The sequence below is a fragment of the Physeter macrocephalus genome, chromosome 13 (assembly GCF_002837175.3).
Source record: "Physeter macrocephalus isolate SW-GA chromosome 13, ASM283717v5, whole genome shotgun sequence".
NCBI classification, from domain to species: Eukaryota; Metazoa; Chordata; class Mammalia; order Artiodactyla; family Physeteridae; genus Physeter; species Physeter macrocephalus.
This window is the reverse complement of record NC_041226.1, coordinates 21,190,726-21,209,756: the sequence shown is the minus strand read 5'-3', so window position 1 is coordinate 21,209,756 and position 19,031 is coordinate 21,190,726. Positions and strand designations below refer to the sequence as shown.

General features: G+C 40.1%; 1 protein-coding gene across 1 annotated transcript in view; it reads left to right on the top strand.

Annotated features, from left to right (window-relative positions):
* Window positions 1–19,031, top strand: part of LRCH1 (leucine rich repeats and calponin homology domain containing 1) — a 183,847-nt gene that overhangs the window by 76,584 nt on the left and 88,232 nt on the right. The window contains 1 exon segment of the mRNA XM_055089619.1: window positions 15,166–15,310. Within this exon segment, the coding sequence (XP_054945594.1) occupies window positions 15,166–15,310 (145 nt within the window).

Below are 19,031 nucleotides of genomic sequence, written 5' to 3'. Positions count from 1 at the left end.
CATCCTTTCCATAGCAAACATTTCCCCCTAAACTATAGGTTCCAAAAGTGGGTTCTCGAGTGCATTTGGCAGTCTCCCTTGGAAGGAACAACTTGTTACAATGTTGAGGCTTTCTAGGTGGCTTCCAACCTTGTGTTGGGGTTTGCCCCTCATGTTCAGGAGATAGACCTGCCCAGTGCATTCCATATTTTCCAGCAAGCCATGCGGTGCTGTTGAGTTATTATGAAACTTAATTTGATGATGATGAGTGTGGAAGACCATTAGCATGTAGCCTGGACTCTGAAGCTAGATTATTTGGGTTTGAATCTCAGCTTTGCAACTTTTTTTCCCCAGTACTTTCGTTTCTTTTTACTGTTAAATTTTTAATCTACCTGGAATTTATTTTGGTAGAAGGAGTCGAGTTTGGCTCTGGCTGTTTATTCTTTTTTAAATGATATTTTAAATTATTTTGGGGGTGAAATATTACATAACAGAGTTTACCATTTTAATCACTGTTAGGTGTACAATTCAGTGGCATTAAGTACATTTACAACTTTTTAGCTGTGTGTTATGGATCAAATTATTTTACCCCTCTTTGTCTCAGTTTCTTCATCTGAGAAACTGTTATCCAGTGGGGATAACGTCCCCATTAAGTTTTTATGAGCTGATAAGCTCATGGAAAACACTCGATGTGCCTGGGAGACAGTAAGTGCTCAATAATGATTAGTGGCCATGGTGACTTATATACTGGCAGGGCCCGCATTTGCTGGTAGGAACCGAGGATGAACTAGTGCCCTATGTGTGGTGCATATATATATATGAACGCTTAGGTGGGGCAATTATTGCCCACTGACTCAGTGTGAAGACCAGAGAATTAGACACTGGATAATTTTGCATGCATCATTTTTGTGTCCACTTTAGCATGGGACTAATGTGCAGTTTGAACTTCAGGAGGAAAAAAAGATTTTCTAAGGTTTGGATTTCAAATTGTTTGTGAAGCAATTAATAATGAAAAGATAAAAGCCTACGTTGATTTCAAGTTTAAAGCATAATTCAAGAGGCTGAAAGTGGGTAGACTTCTGAATATATTCCATGCACACTAGCTCTTTTCAGAACCTTTGATAAAAAGCTCTTGCTTTACAAAAATGTGAGCAACAATTATTTGTTATGCATGAATTGTAGATGAAGTAAATTGACCAAAATGAGAGGAAAAAGAGAAGTCTCAAGAAAATGAGCATTTTGTTTACATTTAAATCTTCCAGAAACCGTATATTTGAAAATAATATACCAGTTAAATATATTTTCTTAAATAATTTAGATAAACTGCATTTCTATTATAGTTTCTAGTAAGTGATAACGTGAAGCAGTTTCTGTTTTATTATCAACAATCTTATTTTTGGTTCAGCAAGAAGCTTCCAGCTAGATCTGTAAAAAGGATACAGAAATCATCTGAAACTATTTCTAGACTTAAAATTCATGTTCCTACAATGGAATATACTATATTCGGTCACCATCACAAAAATGCCTTTCTTATTAGTGCTGCCCTAGCTAAGTGTGAACTTTAAAAATTGGAAATCAGGCACTTTGTAGACAGTCCACACTTTGTTTCGTATTTTTGCGCTGAGAAAAAAAATTGCCCAAGTAAGTGTTTCTGGAAGGGGTCAAATTTCTCAATTGCCTTGGTAGTTTAGCCTACAGTATTTTTGTTGTTGTAGGAATTGATCATGACCCTAAGTATAACTGAAAGGATACTCATTTCTAAAGCATGGATCATGATTGGTTCCTAAAAGGTGAGTAATGTAATAATGTAGCAGTTAAATGCTGTCATCATATTACACACACTTGGTCAGGGTGTCAGTATAAAACTATCATTATCATTGAACTGTACAATAACACACGGGACAGAATGCTATAGTGGAAATAACACTGGATTTTGGTTCAGAAAGTCTGGATTCCAGAACTCATCATGGCTCTCAGGCCATGGAACCAAGCCTTTGGGTTTCAAAAAGTTGTGATTGGAAAGAGGACATTGGCTTTATGGTAGCGGCTGCTGGAGATCCTTTGCTAGCTCATTTTCTTTCGTCAGTTTTCACTTTTTTCCAGGGTAATGTCATATATGACCACTCCTTATTTATATGCTGATGTCTTCCAGACCTACATTTTAGCCAAGACCTTTCTTATGGGCTCCAGACCCAAAATCCAATGGCCAACAGACCACGCTGTTGCTCCATAGATACATTAAATCAGTGTGTCAAACACTAAACTCAGCATGACTCTCCTCTCCCACCATTACCCACAAACCTAGTTCTTTTTTTGAGCAAGTAGCATGCTTCCGGGCATTTACCAAAGCCAGAAACCCCAAGATGCCCTCAGCTCTTTCTTTCTCTTCACTTTCTGTATTTAACAGAGCACTAAGCACTGCCAGTTCTGCCTCATAAATGTCTCCCTTATCCATTCCCTCCTGATGATGATGGTGTGGGTGACAATGACGATGGCCATTCTTCCCTATCAAGTGTCTTTGCCTTACTTCCGGCCCTTCTCATTTCTCACCTGGATTTTTGTCGCCACTCTTTTTAACCGTGCATCCCTGCTGAACGTCACCCCCATGTGCCCCAGCCATAATGCCAGTGCCAGTTCCTCAGCGAGCTACCCCCTCCCTCCATTCTCCAGGTGGGCTGCGCCTGTGGGTCTGGAGTGAATTCTCCTCTCTGCCTCTGGTGGTCTCCCAGACACTTGTCCAGAGACTCAGCTTATGGGTCAATGCCTCCTTGAAGCCTTTCTCAACCTTTCAGACAGAATTGATATTTAACCATGCTGATAAATATAGATGGAATTCATTGTACATTTTCTTGGATTTCTCTTCCTCCCCTGTTGGACCCTGAGTTACTTGAGGTTATGAATTGAGTGTTCAATTCATGTTGCTCTATACAACATCTGGCATGTTGTGCCCAGCTTGTAGAGACATCCAGTAAATGACTGAGTGAGTGTAGATGGTTTTACTTGTGGTGGGAAGGGATACGGAAGATGCCACACAGCCTTGGGTGTGCCCCCCACCCCCCACCTCGCCAGCATCTGTGACTTACTGCTGAGTAGGCTCACCTGTGGTGACTTTGCTTGGCTCTCTCCAGTTAGATACATACTCTGGGACCAGAGCTGCAAACTATAAGCCAATACTTTTTTTTCTCATCTCTATGTTGAGCTTTTTGATAGGCAAAGGTACTGAGGTTGGACATGGCCAAATGAACACAGTGAAATATGCACCTTCTCTAGGGCATTTGTATGCACTGTGGCTGTCCCAGCTGTCTCACCTTCAGTTCACGACCACAATCTTCAAGTCACCTGGCACTCACTCTGTGTTTCTCTAGTGCTGTCACTTTCCTGCTCTCTTATTGACGACTTCAGACTTTGTCTCTCCTAAAACCGTTAACATCTTCTCCTCCCTCCCTCCCTCCCTCTCAGCTATTTGGGCTTGCAGGCAATCAGAAGGGAACTTCTCTGTGTGCCCACCACCCTATCCGCTCAGTTATCTGCATCTGTGCCCACATCCGCTCGCTGCCTTACCTCTGTTGCTGGAGAGGAATCGTCCACGTCGCTATGGAAGGCTGCCACCTCCACCTTCTTAAGATCATCACACTGGTTCCCTCTGCCGGAGCCCCACAAGTTTCCCCGGTGTCCCTGCCGTATGGCCCCTCTCCCCACCTTAGGGCTCTTCCATATGCTGTTCGTCCTGGGGAGAGCCTCATCTCCCCAGATGTTCCCATGACTTCTTCTCTTCCTTCCTTCAACTCTTCACTCATTTTCACTTTATTGGTGAATTCTCCCTGGTCATCCTGTTCAAACTTGCAGTCCCCTGCTCCAGACTTCCTATTTCTTTATTCTACTCTATTTTTCTCTATTAGTCTTGTTTAGGTCACACCCCACTAGAATGTAAGCTCTGGAGGGCAGGGATTTTGCCAGTGTTCACTGCTGTTTGCCCACTGCTCAGAACTATTCCTGGTACCCAGTGGCTGCACAAAAAGTATTTGTTGAGTGACTCTGTTGTGAAGAAGCTTTCCCAAACAGAAAAGCGTAATAAATTGTCCTTTTCCCTCCCTTAAAGCTATAGGCTTCATTTGAAATTTCAAGTTTCAATTTTATCCAAAAGATAACAAAGTTGAATTTAAAATTCCCCCAAATAATGTGTCTATTTTCAAAGAAGGATAGACAAATGAAACAATAATTTAAGGCTGCTCTGAGCATTTTTATACACATAAAATGTCATTAGTGGTAAAAATAGTATTTTTATTATGTGTCAGATTACTATGGATTTTCAAATAGACAGATGTGTAAGACTGGCTTTCTTATGGAATATTACATTTAAATATTATAGTAACTTTAGATTTCTTGAATCATATCTACTTAAAATATCACTAGCAATATCTTTAAGGGTTTTTTAAGAAAAATTAAGTTTGTGGTAATGATTCCTCCTTTGACATTATCAGCAATATGTTGAAACTGGCTCAGAACTCGTGGGTAGCTTTTAAAATTTTGTCTCATTTGAGATTAATCAACCACTGATATAACTGACACCATATGATATAAATTTTGAATTCTGTATGATTTCTATTTCAAAGTGATGGCTATTACCCTCACTCTCCTTGATGTTTAACACAAGTATTTGGGGAACTTGAATAATGGATTATCTGGCTAGTAGAACTGTGATTTAGTTCAGAGTTAATAAAAGGAAAGATTCATTTCTTTATCTTAGAACTCTTTAAAAACGTACTAATGTGTTTCCATGCCAGTTAGAAAGTCTCTTGGAGGGTCAATAATTTTATCTTTGATAATTAAAGATCTTACATGGTCTCATGCCTGAGATTATTTACAACATTGCAAAAAACGATAATATTTGATTTGCCTCTAAAAACCTCCTTTTAATGAGAGACCAAATCAATAATAAAAAATATAAAAGCATTCCATCCTCTTTACCTTGGGGGGGGTAATATTAACTTTCCTAATGTTTTTATTTGCTATTTTAATAAAAGAATCTAATTAATTGATGCTTATGGTTTTCTGACATTCTGTAGACTCTTTCACAGTATATTTGATTTCAAAGGCTAACAAAGGTAAAAATCCCGGAAAAAAATTATGGTAAGGTCATTTTTATTATAAAGGGCTTTCTTTCAGCAAATAACATTTCTTTTATGGTTGAGTTTTTTTAAAAAATAAATTTATTTATCTATTTATTTATTTTTGGCTGTTTTGGGTCTTTGTTGCTGCGCGCGGGCTTTCTCTAGTTGCGGCGAGCGGGGGCTACTCTTCGTTGCAGGGCGCGGGCTTCTCGTTGCAGTGGCTTCTCTTGTTGCGGAGCCCCGGGCTCTAGGCGCGCAGGCTTCAGTAGTTGTGGCGCATGGGCTTAGTTGCTCCACGGCATGTGGGATCTTCCCGGACCCGCGCTTGAACCCGTGTTCCCTGCATTGGCAGGCAGATTCTTAACCACTGCGCCACCAGGGAAGCCCCTGGTTGAGAGTTTTAATATTTATGTAGTCAACTCACAACTGTGCCTTGTTTCATTTGGGGTAGTAAACCTGGAATGATAGTAAACTCCAGCCAGACTGAGGCCATGGAGTTCAAGGTTGGCCACTCTGTCTTCCTCCCTGCTCCCTTCTCTGTCCACAGAAAGTCCACTCTCTTCCTTTAACTCCAATACACTCATGTGAGTTTGAGCCCTTAGAGCCCTTGGGACTCACTGTCTTTGCATTCCCCAATTACTCATTGTGCAGCACTTGCCGGATCCCTTAATCACTAGTAACTAGTTTTCCTCTAGTTACAATGTGACAGAGACTATCCATGAACTGGCTGGTGAGCGATTGTCATCAGCTGCTCAACTTTAGTCCAGCAGCAAGGTATTTGTTTCATTTAAAATATTTTATCATGTGCTTTACTGAAGTGCTCTTTGAGCTCTAGAACCTCACAGGGAAAGCTCCAGAGACTGTCTTCTCCCTCTTGCACCCCAGAGAACCCAAGGGCTCCCACCCCGCTCACAGCACCTGAGCAGTTGCCCTTAGTCTGTCCTGCCAGGGGGCTGGCCTGCACACTCCCTGTTCCCCGCCTAGGGTCTCAGCAGAGCCCCATGCTGTGTCTCCTTTGGGCTCCTCTGCACCCTCGGGGACCCCCGTTCCTGCGGTTATCTGTGACTGTGCCTCTTCTCACATGTCTCTCTAGAATTTTACCATTGGGCTCTGTGTCTCTCTTCCTTTCTGCTCTGTGAGATTGTTAAAGCCGAAGCCGTGCCCTAATTTATTTCTTTTCTCAACTGTCATTTGTTGAGTTCCAGGCACTGCTGTTCACTCTTCTTCCCAACATTTATGAGGTGCAATTGTATCAAGCACATAACAGTGGTTGGCAGTGTGATGAGTGTATGTGTGTATGTAGATCAGTGGATGGAGCTAGAGAACACTGTTAGGTAAGGTAAGTGCTGATTTAGTGGTACTTGGTCATAGAGTACCAAGTACCAGGCTTCCAGCCTGGCATGGTTAGTAATTTCTGTGATTCTGGGAAATTGTAAGTTCCAGGATAATGTTTGTATTTTGTGACCATTTTAAAAAGCATTCTTTTTTTTTCAATTGTGATAAAATAACATGTAGCATAAAATTTACCATCTTAACCATGTTTAAGTGCCCAGTTCAGTGGCATTAAGTACATTCATGTTGTTGTGTACTGTCACCATCGTCCACCCACAGAACTCTTTTCACCTTGCAAAACTGAAACTCTGTCCCCATTAAACAACTTTCCACTGCCCCCTCCTCCCAGCCTCTGGCGACCACTGTTCTACTTTCTGTCTCTATGCGTTTGACTACACTAGGTACCTCACATAAGTGGGCTCGTATGCATTTGTCCTTTTGTGACTGGCTTATTTCACTTAGCATAATGTCCTCAAGGACATGTGGTAGCATATGGCAAACGTTCCTCCCTTTTTAAAGCTGAATAATATTCCATTGTACGTATAGACCACATTTTGCTTATCCATTCATCCTTCGATGGAGATTTGGGTTAGTTCTACCTTTTGACTATTGCAAATAATGCTACTTAAAGCAACCGTGTTCCATGAGAAAATCAGCATTTTCCTTTCAAATTAGTATTTCTCATTTTAAAGATTATTACTGTCGATGGGCTGTTCTTAATATGTCTCGGAGCGAAAGTTCTGTTCAAGCAAATGGGAAATGATTCATTAGCTAAACAGAATCACTAGGGAATGGGTCACTTCAGAGAAACTGTAACCACCTAAAATGTTTTTGTTTCGAGTAATTTTACACAAAAACATTAAAAAATAGACACTGCCCTGCTCTCTTGAACAGAAAATTTGAAAGACAGTTTAGGACTTCCCTGGTGGCGCAGTGGTTAAGAATCTGCCTGCCAATTCAGGGGACACAGGTTCGAGCCCTGGTCCGGGAAGATCCCACATGCTGTGGAGCAACTAAGCCCATGCGCCACAACTACTGAGCCTGTGTGCCTAGAGCCCGTGCTCCACAGCAAGAGAAGCCACCACAACGAGAAGCCCGCGCACCACAACGAAGAGTAGCCCCCGCTCGCCGCAACTAGAGGAAGCCCGCGCGCAGCAACGAAGACCCAACGCAGCCAAAAATAAATAAATAAATGAAAAATAAAGACAGTTTAATTCCCAAATATGTTAACTATTGCTAGGTTATTCAGCATTGTGAGTATTATTTTGGTGCTACTAGTACATTGTGCTATAATATTTAGAAGGACTCTGACCATTACATTTAAAATACTTAAATTTTAATATGTCTGTATATTTCACTCTGTTACTATTTTTTTTTGGAAGCACACTTTCTTATGGCTACCTCCCTTTAAAAAATCTATTTTTGCTTCTGAAATGCAGTGGGACTGAAACAGTCAAAAATAGCGTTTGTTAGAATTGTGTTTAAGAGTACAAGCTTCTGAGTGAGCCTTTCAGAGATTCTTTAAGTAAAATGATTATACTTTGGAACAGGAATTTCCCGCCCCCCGCCAATTCCATCTGCGGTGGTCTTTTAAAATATTATTTCCTCATTTTATTTGGCAACACTTTGGATAGGAGAAGTACAATAAAGAAATCAATTTTTGCTATCAGCATTTCAGTAATGCAGTTGTTCAGGAAAAGGCCACCTATAGGTAATTACCTCTTTAGTACTTTGTGGGCTTAATAGGTATCAGCTGCTAATAAAGTCACCAGGCCAAGAGGCTGTCATTATATCCTTTCTGGCATTTCCCAAGACTAATTTCTATATCTTATTTCCTCCTTCAGCTTGGGAAAGGGAGCCTTCAAACCAGCTTATAGGTTTTTCACTCATAATACACAATTGTTTTTTTCTATTCTTTCATCTCTGATTTATTATTATCCTGAGGCATTTGTACATATGGCGTGCTTCATGTGCTTGTCAGCTAGATTTTTTTATTTTATCTTTTTTTTTTAACATCTTTATTGGAGTATAACTGTTTTACAATAGTGCGTTAGTTTCTCCTTTACAACAAAGTGAGTCAGTTATACATATACATATGTTCCCATATCTCTTCCCTCTTGCGTCTCCCTCCCTCCCACCCTCCCTATCCCACCCCTCTCATGGTCACAAAGCACAGAGGTGATCTCCCTGTGCTATGCGGCAGCTTCCCACTATCAGCTAGATTTTTAAACTCCTTGCCAGCCCAGGCCTTTTTTCTTGCTAGAAATACTGCATTTGGAACCCAGCATTAGCTAACATAATGATAGAGACTATTCTTAGAGCGCTTCCCTGTGTGCCAGGTGCTGCTCTAAGGACTTTATATGTATCATCTCATTTAATCCTTCCAATAATTCAGCGGAGCCAGTACTATTATTATCCTCATATTACAGGCAAAGAAACTAAGGCATAGAGAAATTAAGTAATTACTTCCAAGTCTGCACACTAAGTGGTGGGATCAGGATTTGAACTCCAGCTGTCTGACCTAAGAATCTGCTTTCCTACCACATTTATTCAATGAATATTTATTAAGCTCTTACTGTCTACCGGTGAACAATGTAAAGATCCTAGCCTTCATGGAACTTTCATTCTAGTAGAGGAAGAGAGAAAATTAACAACCAAAATACATGAGTAAATTGTATGCTATTTTAGAAGGTTATCCAAGTGCTAAGACAAAAAGGAAAATGTAGAACAGAGGGAGGGGGGGTTAAGATGGACATGCTGACGTTTTAAGTAGGTAATCAGGGAAGACTTCATGGTTCATACGGAGGAATTGTTTCACAAATCTCTAGTGTTTGACAAGATTTTTTTTATTGATCTCTTAGAGATGTAGCATGAAATCTTGGTTGACTCACTCAAAACTTTTATGAATTCTCTTATTAGTTCTGCCTGTTTAACATTGGAAGCGTCTGGTGGTTTTATCTCCAGAGTCAAGGATGAGTCAGCCCATGGGCTCTGCTTCACTGCCTGGAGTAGGCTCCCTTACTCCAGAGCATTTCCAAATGTGCAGTTGTCCCGGGAGTGCCCCATGGGGGCTGAATCTTGGGGCTGGGTGGGGTGTCTGCGCTGCAAGAGGAGGGGCAGCCCAACACCCAGGACATTGTGGAACACTCCCCTGTCGAAGGATATAGCTGAGATTCTTCTGGAGAGACCCCTGCCTATCTAGAAGAAAAGGGATATGGATTGTCCAGACAGGGCAAGCGGCCCCAGACCATCCTTCCACCCAAGGATTATCTCTGAACAGTGGACCCAGGAGGGACCAAGCAAGAGGGTGCAGATGGCCTGGCACAGAGTGTCCCTTCAGTCCGAGGAAGACATTGGGTCCCATATGCTTGTCTGTGGGTCAGGGGTTTAGATTTATATGTGAAGGACACATATTTCACCCAATTATTGAGACATCATGATAGGTGCTAATAGGCTAAAATTAAACTTCCATGATAACATGTTTATCCTTCAACTCAAAACATGTCTCATTTGGTCCTTTTGGAACTGGGCGTGATTCGACCGCCAGTGATCAGGCCTTTTCTTCTGACCAGAAAGCAAGACATTGCAAATGAGGTTGCCAGCTGTGCTGGTCCATTAGGCTTCTGCTGGTGGCTGTGGCGGCTGATAGCTCAGGATGTCGTCGGTGGAGAGTGGGAGGCCTCGTCCAGGCCCTCCTGAGGCACCACTTTCCTTTTTTATACAAAAACAACATCGTGCCTCTGAGGGTGCTGACTGCATACCAGATTCCACTGACTGTTTTTCTACCCTCCTCTGCTCATTTTTATTCCTTTGGCTACTTTATTTTAGGGCTTTGCAAAGCTTGTTTTGGCCGGGTCGAAACGTATTGTTTTATTTCTGGCTGCTCTGCTCTCATGTGAACGTTTCAATTAAGAAGCAGACACGAGGAGGACGTGGTTCTGGAGTTCCGGTTTGCTGCCCGGCTGTTTGCCCAGAGCTGCGGTGGACCCTGCTCTCCAGGGCCAGGCTAGACCGCCGGGCAGGTTTCCAGCAAGGAGGGACGGAGTCCAGCTTGGGGGTAGGCAACCGGGCACCATGACACATGTTCTTCTTCCTGGAGAAAATATTAGGACCTGGTCAAAGATCACTTACTTTTAGTCCAGAGCTTTGGGATCATTTAATGCTTCCTGATCAGGCATCAGAAACAGATCTGTTATTATTATTATTTTTTAAATTAGAGATATGCACAGGAACAACTGACCTTCCCTAATCGCAGTCCTACAAGGCTGACCCAGCAGTGGTTCAGAACCACCTACTGGTTTAGTTCTTGCCTCTGCCACTTACTAGCTCTGTGACCTCAGGCAAGTTACCTAACCTCTCTGGGCCTTGGTGTCCACACATACCAGGGAGTTATAACAGCACCTGCCTCCCTAGGTTATGGTGAAGATTCAGTGAAGAAAAAACCAAACCAAATTTTCTCTGATTGTAGCCAACCGATGATATGAAAACTCTATTGCAGATCGGATTTTTGTTGCTCTGATTGAATCCAAAAAACAGTTGAGTTGGAATTTAGAGTAAGAATCTAATTGAGCAGTGGTTAACTCTGGATTGGCACAGGCTTTCTTTTCCAAGCCTGTTGTCTAAACCGGACCCTTCCTGGGCCTGATCGCCTGCTCCTAGGAGAGCGCCACCTATTGGTGGGTCTTGCTTTAGGTAGGAAGCTGAGAGGGTGGATCACCGGTGTTTCCCCTGGGATAGTGGGGATCAACTGGATATACAGGGGTGCCCAAGTCACACCCTAGTACTTCTGGCCATGGACCCCAGGCCTCAGGATTTTTGAAAGTGATTCCAGTATACCAACGAGATTGAGAAATACTAGGCAAATACTTTATTTAGGGAAATAGCTCATAAGTGGGTTCATTTATACCTCCATGTATTTATAACAAAATTAGAGAAATAAACAACAAAAATAAACACAAATTCCTCAGCGCTGTTTATCCCTAGTTTAAAAGCTTACTTATCTTTCTATCACTCGGAAAGTACTGGGCTTTTCACAGCTCCTGACCCGTTTGCCCAGGCTGGTTTGGGTTGTATTTCAAAATAAAGATAACAGATTGCCTCCTTACCACTTGCCTGGTTATCTTTGAGCTCTTATTCTTTCTGTCTTTCCTGAGTTGGAGAACCTTCATTGCTCCCATGTTGGTCTGTCTGTAGTCATGACTGGGACAGCCAGGCTCCTGCTTGAGCTCTCTCTGCCTCTGGCATGGATCTGCCCTTTCAAAGTCCCAGTTTAGGGACACTCACATCTGTGTGGGCACCATGAACTGACCGTCTGCTCACGTGTTTAATTACGACTAAGTCCTGGATCTCTTCCTCCTCCTCCTTTGTGTGTGTGTGTGTGTGTGTGTACGTGTGTGTGTTTTAAAGGAGGGACCAGACCCCATTTTAGTTCTTTGTTTCAGCTGATAGGAAGAATTTTGAACAAACCGGTATGTCATTTGTTCCATTGTTTATAATCAGATTATCCACTCTGGATTATCAAAGTCAAAACGTCTTAATCCAGACTGACTTCCCCAGCCTTTCCGGGCATTTTTCCCATTGCCGGTTAGTGGATACCCAAGGATCCAAGATGCTTTCTGCGTGAGCCTAAGTAAATTATAGGAAAGCAAACCTGCTCGTTTTTTCGCACCCTCTTTTTCTCTTCCAATAAGAAAGTTAGTTGAGAATTAAATGATATTCAGACCCAAGCAGGAAACGTAAGTCACGTATTTGAAATCTCATTCTAAACTCTTTAGTGAAACAGAGTGCTTATGTAAGATTAGGATAATTGGCAGTTGAAGCCAGAGTTTCTACTTACCAAGTTTCCTATAGCCACTTCCAGAATCTAGCCCATCAGGTGACATATTGTTTTCATTACTTTCTCTTTTGAACTTAATGTTTATAACTTTCTTCTCCTCTGAGTCTTTACACAGAACATGTTGACTCTGTTTTTATTGCATTTTGGGCAAATAAAAAATGCAGTGAAGATTTAATCACCGTATCTTCCTAATAATCTAGCTGTGGGACACATCATGATCTTGCAGAGTGGTCTCACGTGGGGAACTCAGTCAGGCCTTGCAGTTAGACATACTTAGGTGTGAGTATGATTACTTATGTCTGTGGCTTTGGACAAGTCACGTAAGCTTTCTGAGCCTAGTTTCCTCATCTTTAGGTTGGTGGTGACACTGCTTCTTGCGTTGGTTTAAATGAGGTGCTGCATGCAAAGATCCAGGCATAATGCCTGGCTTGATAGAAGTGCTCAAGGGATGATAACATTTACCCATCTGGATTTTAGCTCTTTATTTGTACTTTTTTTTTAAGCACAATTAGAACCTTTCACCTTATGGTTCAATTCAGGGTTTGTGCCTTTCATCTTTCAAATGATAAACTTTTTAAAAGTAGCCCTCTGTGTTTTTCATCTCTGCAGAAATCATGTACTTAGTAAATGTTGATGAAAATGTCAATAATCTGGGTAGTGATGCTAAACAAACAGGAAAGGAAAACTTTTGTTTCTTTCTGTTTTTCAGCTTTGTTTTAATTTAATCTAGGCAACTGTTTCTATCAATATACAGGCATTGAAAGAATCTAAGCTACATGAAGGTTTTATAATTTCTTCCCTTTTAATTTAGAAACTGGTACACAAACCCAGGGCGATAGGAGTGCGTTGCATAGGTAAATTCTCACTAACTCAGTGGACACAGAAGTCTGTTCATTTGGCCAGCATTGTAGGTTCGGGCATGACAGGTGCCCACCATTAACAGCTTATAACTTTATTTATAGTGGATAATATAATACTCTCAACAAAAGAATTCCTGGAAAAATACAAAATAGCTCAATTAAACGATTAGGGCGATACTGTTGGCCATACCCTGGACAGCTGATAGTTTTGCATGTGATTTTCCTATTGAAATTCTCAGAGACCTTAAAAGAAGTTTACTGCAGTGTGAATCATAGAAGAAGGGGAAGGGAAAACAAGGATGAGAGTGGAGAGATGATCATATACTATTTCATATTTCACTCTTTTTGTATGATGAATTGTTGAAATAATTTTTAAAAATCCTTATATTCCTAGAATAAATCCCACTTAATCATAGTATGTTAATCTTTTTATGTAAGTGCTTAATTCTGTTTGCTCATTTTTAATTTAGGATTCACATCAGTATTTAGAAAGGAGATTCATATGTAGTTTCCCTTTTGTGTACTTTCTTTGTTGGGTGATGGTATCAGTATTATACCTTGCTGTTTAAATAAGAATTTGGAAACTTCCCTTCCTTTCATATGGTTTGAAATGGTTTAAATATTGTCAGAATTATCCCTTAAAAGTTTCCTGGAATTCCCCCTCTGAAGCAATCTAGACCTGTTTTTGTTGAGTTATATGTTCATCTGTTGGAAGGTCAGTCAGCGAGGTAGCTTTTTGCCTTATATTTCATTATAATATTGACCTATTTAAGGCCCTCACCCACATAGCGTGATTCCTTAAGTGTATCTGAAATATTATTTACTGAACATCTTCAATTCATACTGATTAAGCCCCTGCTAAATAAGGGTGAGGTGCTCTGTTGTTATTGAGTTACTGTTTTCAAGAGTTGGTGGCTCTTTTTTATATTCAGCGTTTCATGGCATTTCACAATCATGTTTACCATTCCCAGATTTGGACGTTAAGGACGATTCCATATTTTTATCGTTGAGGTGGTGATAACTGTAAACTGTACTATATGTTTACATTACTCTGTAGGCTATTATTACTGTCTTTGGTACACTTGGCAAGGGAGCCAGTTTTACTGAAGGTCACGCGGCGTAGTATCCATCCTTCATAGATACAACTGATTTATCTCTTTCTTGTACATTGTACGTGCTCAGTAATTCTAGTGAATGAAATACTTTAGTATCTACTATGTGTTTGTTTGGGAAAGGTATAAAAGACATATTCTGAGAGATAATATGTTATGAATGCAAAATTGAATTAAATAAATGAAATATTAAGGTAACTATGTGTATTCAGATATATTAAAGGATTCAATTTTACTTATTTGTCCAGGGGAAAAATAATTTTCAGATGGAGCGAAAAGTAAATGTTGATTCGGTTGCCCTTATACCTGGCCTGAATTTACAAATTAATATAAAGAGCTAGGACTTCCCTGGTGGCGGAGTGGTTAAGAATCCACCTGCCAATGCAGGGAACATGGGTTCGAGCCCTGATCCGGGAAGATCCCACATGCTGCAGGGCAACTAAACCCGTGCACCACAACTACTGAGCCTGCGCTCTAGAGCCGGCGAGCCACAACTACTGGGCCCACGGCGAGCCACAACTACTGAGCCCACGTGCCACAACTACTGAAGCCCGCGCGCCTAGAGCCTGTGCTCTGCAACAAGAGAAGCCACCACAATGAGAAACCTCTGCACCGCAATGAGGAGTAGCCCCCGCTCGCCACAACTAGAGAAAACCCACGCGCAGCAACAAATAAATAAATTTATTTTAAAGAAATAGAGCTAAAACTGTTTCAGCAGTATTTTTGCTTCTCTCTATGAATTGGGCTATACAACGCTAGGAAACGGGAATCACCACGCCATAGTAACAATGGTGCAAAAAATGATAGTGTTGATCCAAATGTAGATGGTAATGGTTATTTTAAAATGTGTTAAGGAAAAAGTATCGATCGTTGCTAAGATTGTATTGGATTATGTTGAAGAGTTATTAACAAGATTTTTTTTCCTTTTCTCATAGATTTATCTAAAAACAGACTGGTTGAAGTTCCAATGGAATTGTGCCATTTTGTATCACTGGAAATTCTTAATCTGTATCATAATTGTATCAGAGTCATTCCAGAGGCCATCATTAATCTGCAGATGCTGACTTACTTAAATTTAAGGTAGGTTGACTCTAAAGGTTATAATCAAATTCGATGAAAAAAAATAATTGCTTGCATTTCCATCAGTTTTTTTTTTCTTTTTCTTCTCTTTGATCTTTTCTTATCCCCCTTTGAAGTAAATCACATGAAGATTATTGAAGAATATCTTTTCTAATACATTTGTGGTGCCGTTAATTTCGTTTTTGGCACTAGACTTCTCTGAATGTCAATAGGACAAGATGTGTTGGTTTCTTAAAATAATTTATACAGCATCATTTATACGTTTTGACTATTTGGTACTTGGAAACTTGTTGGTATATTTTCTTTGGGTATTGACGGAGATTTTGGAGGAGGAAGGATGAAGTAAGTGGAAAAGGTTTGGGGGTTGGGACAGATTAGGGCCTTGCAGGTTTGGGGCGTTATTGGTGCTGTTAGATTTGCTACCCAGCGCTGACTGAGCCTGTTCACTTTAGGCCACCGGAGAAAGTTAAGGAGGAGCACTGAGCAACTCCAGCAAGATATAAAGTTTGCTGTCTTTAGCCCATTAAATTAGGTCAGTGTTTGCTGGGGATGGGTCAGTGGTCTGTATTGACTCTGATTAAGCACAACACAGTGGTAACCTGTTAATGCACTAAGTAGCCCTGAAGTTTAAGAAAACTACTTTAAGGTCTAACTTTTAGACTTTGCTGCTGTGGCTGTCAACTTCTCTGGCCAGATTTTGACTCCTTGTTTCCTAAATTCTTGACTCACATCTGGGATGTCAGGAGAGAAGGGGAGCTGTTTTATCACATCTATCTCTACTATTAAAACAAAGTTGGAAAATTCAAGCCTTTGTGCAGCCTTCACTCTTGTCAGTTGCATTACCTTAATGTGCAAAGAGTAGCACCTAACTGGCAAGGCTTGTGCTGTGTACCAATATGCCAAACTTTAAAGTGCAGGATGCCCAATAAACCAGGTATAGCATTAATTTATGATAGATAATAATGTCGTTCATTTTTTTAGGGTTTTTGTTGTTTGTTTGTTTGTTTTGGTTGACCACTGAGAGTTAGGAGTCTTTTGCAGCTTCCTTTGCAGTCAAAAATGGGTTTCCACTGCATTTCGTTAGGACTGCATATCTTTTTCCTTGGGAGTGAAAAATAAATCTTGGTCATGTTTTTAAGTGGCTCTTACTTATTTTTGGTAAATAAGATGTAGGTTATTATTAGGATAATCTAGAGGCTCAACATATGTAACTTTCATTTTTCTAGGTTTCTAGTTCATTTGAGTTTTCTTGCGTAAGAGCCATTCATGCTGTTTCTTCTGCAACAGAACATTGATTACCTTGTTGCCTGATGGAACCAGTAGAGTGGTGTCTACAGATATTGGCTCATTATCTCCCTAAAACATCTGCCTTCTAATCCCAACCCATATAGGGGAAATAACCCAAGAGCTATGTAGTTGGTCTGTTTACTTCACTACCTACTCCTGACACTTTCACCTCCAGCAGCCCTGCATGCAGCAAGTAAATAGATTTAACTTTACATTGTTGTTTTACATATATATATGCTGAGAAACTTTTGGATATAGATGACATATTTCTTCTGACATGATGTAAACTATAAAATTCTACAAATACTAGAGAATCTAATCTTAACTTTGTATTTTGCTTTAAAAGCATTAATAAAATTTGTTTTGGTAGGATGATTTTTATGTTGAGCCTAGTTGAGGGTAGAATAATGTTGCCGTCTTCAGATGGTCAAAAGACTGTATTGGAATATGAATCTCAGGAGTCTTTAATTCAAGAACAGAGAGAATTTGTTGAAACTGACAATGGTTGAAGAGGAAGCGTTTGGAGTATTGTAAACAAAGTTTTGTGATGAATTCCTAAGTAAAGGAAAGGAAAGAAATAAAGGGATCATTAAGCACCCAACTTTTTAAAGTTTGTTTTCTGCTTGTAATGGTTTGCTTTCACATTCGGTTTAATATCTCTTTTATCTTTGGTCCTATTTATATAGCTCATTTTTATTTTGTTTTGGTTTTCTTTGGTCACATCTCCTACTTTAATATTGCCATGTTTTAAGACATATTCTCTAGTGTTGAACTCTTTAAAGGAATTGATAACTAAATGGAGAAGATTAAGAAAAAGTATGTCTCTTACTTTTCAGAGATACTGTATCAGGGTATATGAAAAATGTATGTACGTCCTCTAATCTCTTTGAAAGCCAGGTACTATATATATGTATATAACTATTATTATTATGTTTCTAATAAATTCACTAGGTTTTTAAAAAATATTTACTTGTTTATTTATTTGGTTGTGCCAGGCCTTATTTGCAGCTCACTGGCTCCTTAGTTGCAGCACATGGGCTCCTTAGTTGTGGCCCACGGGCTCCTTAGTTGTGGCATGTGAACTCTTAGTGGCAGCATGCATGTGGGATCTAGTTCCCTGACCAGGGATCAAACCCAGGCCCCCTGCATTGGGAGCGCGGAGTCCTATCCACTGCGCCACCAGTGAAAGTCCCTGTACATATGTAATTATTTTTGATGCCTTCTATCAAATTTACTTCATAAATGTAAACAAGTAATATAAAATAGTGACATAGGGCAATCTGTAAAGTGACCAGGAGATGGTCATCTTGTTTATTCAATTATAAGGCCTTTAACTCCTGTTTGATTGTTGGGTTTAGTTGAAACACGTCCTCTAGGAATTGGACCCTTGGAATTGAGTTATTTCTCAGTTTGGGAATAATTTAAGGTGGAATGTTATATTTGCGTAAAAGATTTATTTGTAGCTTGTGAAATGGTAGGTGACTTATCTGTTTATCTCCAAATGTAAAATAATGTCTAGAAAATACCAGTGCCATCTAATTAAATTGTAAGTCTTCAAAGATATGCTGAGTGATAACATCACATGATAGTCGTGCTGTCTATGGGAGTTTTTCCTGTCTTCACACTTCCACCTCCTCCCCAAGCTGGTAACCAGGAGGAATTTAGAATGTTGTGCTTGTCTGTGATCATGACAGACTTCCCCTTCATAACAACCAGGTTGAGCGCTGTGGCTTTTTCATGTCTTTTCTGCCCCTCATGAAAACAAAGTCAACAAAATAAAAGGTATTTCTTCTTGGGTATGGTGAAGAGGCACGGTGGAATTCTGTTGACTCTTGGCCTTTGGAGGAGAAACTGCCAATCCATTTAATTGCAAAAGAAACAAGGCATTCAGGATGCTGCAAAAGGACTGCTTTGTAGGAGAGCTGCTGAGTCCCCTTCAGTCTCGTTTTTTTTCTGTGATAGTTACAAATGAGATATTATGGCAGTGAAAAAAAACTCACATTGTTTTTTAGTAGTCCACTTGATTGAGTGATTGATTAATTTTTAATTGAAGTATAGTTGATGTACAGTATTATATGTTACAGGTGTACGACATAGTGATTCACAATTTTTAAAGGCTGTGCTCCATTTATAGTTATAAAATATTGGCTATTTTCCCTGTGTTGTACAGTATGTCCTCGTAGCTTATTTATTTTATACATGATGGTTTGTACCTCTTTATTTCCTACTGCTATATTGCCCCCCACTTCCCTCTTCCTACTGGTAACCTCTAGTTGTTTTCTATATCTGTGAGTCTGTTTCTTTTTTATTATATTCACTAGTTTTATTTTTTAGATTCCACATATAAACAACATCATACAGATTTTGAAAAGACATTTTCTAGACAGAAGCATTTAATCAAATCAAGCATTTAATCAAATTGTCACTAATTTAG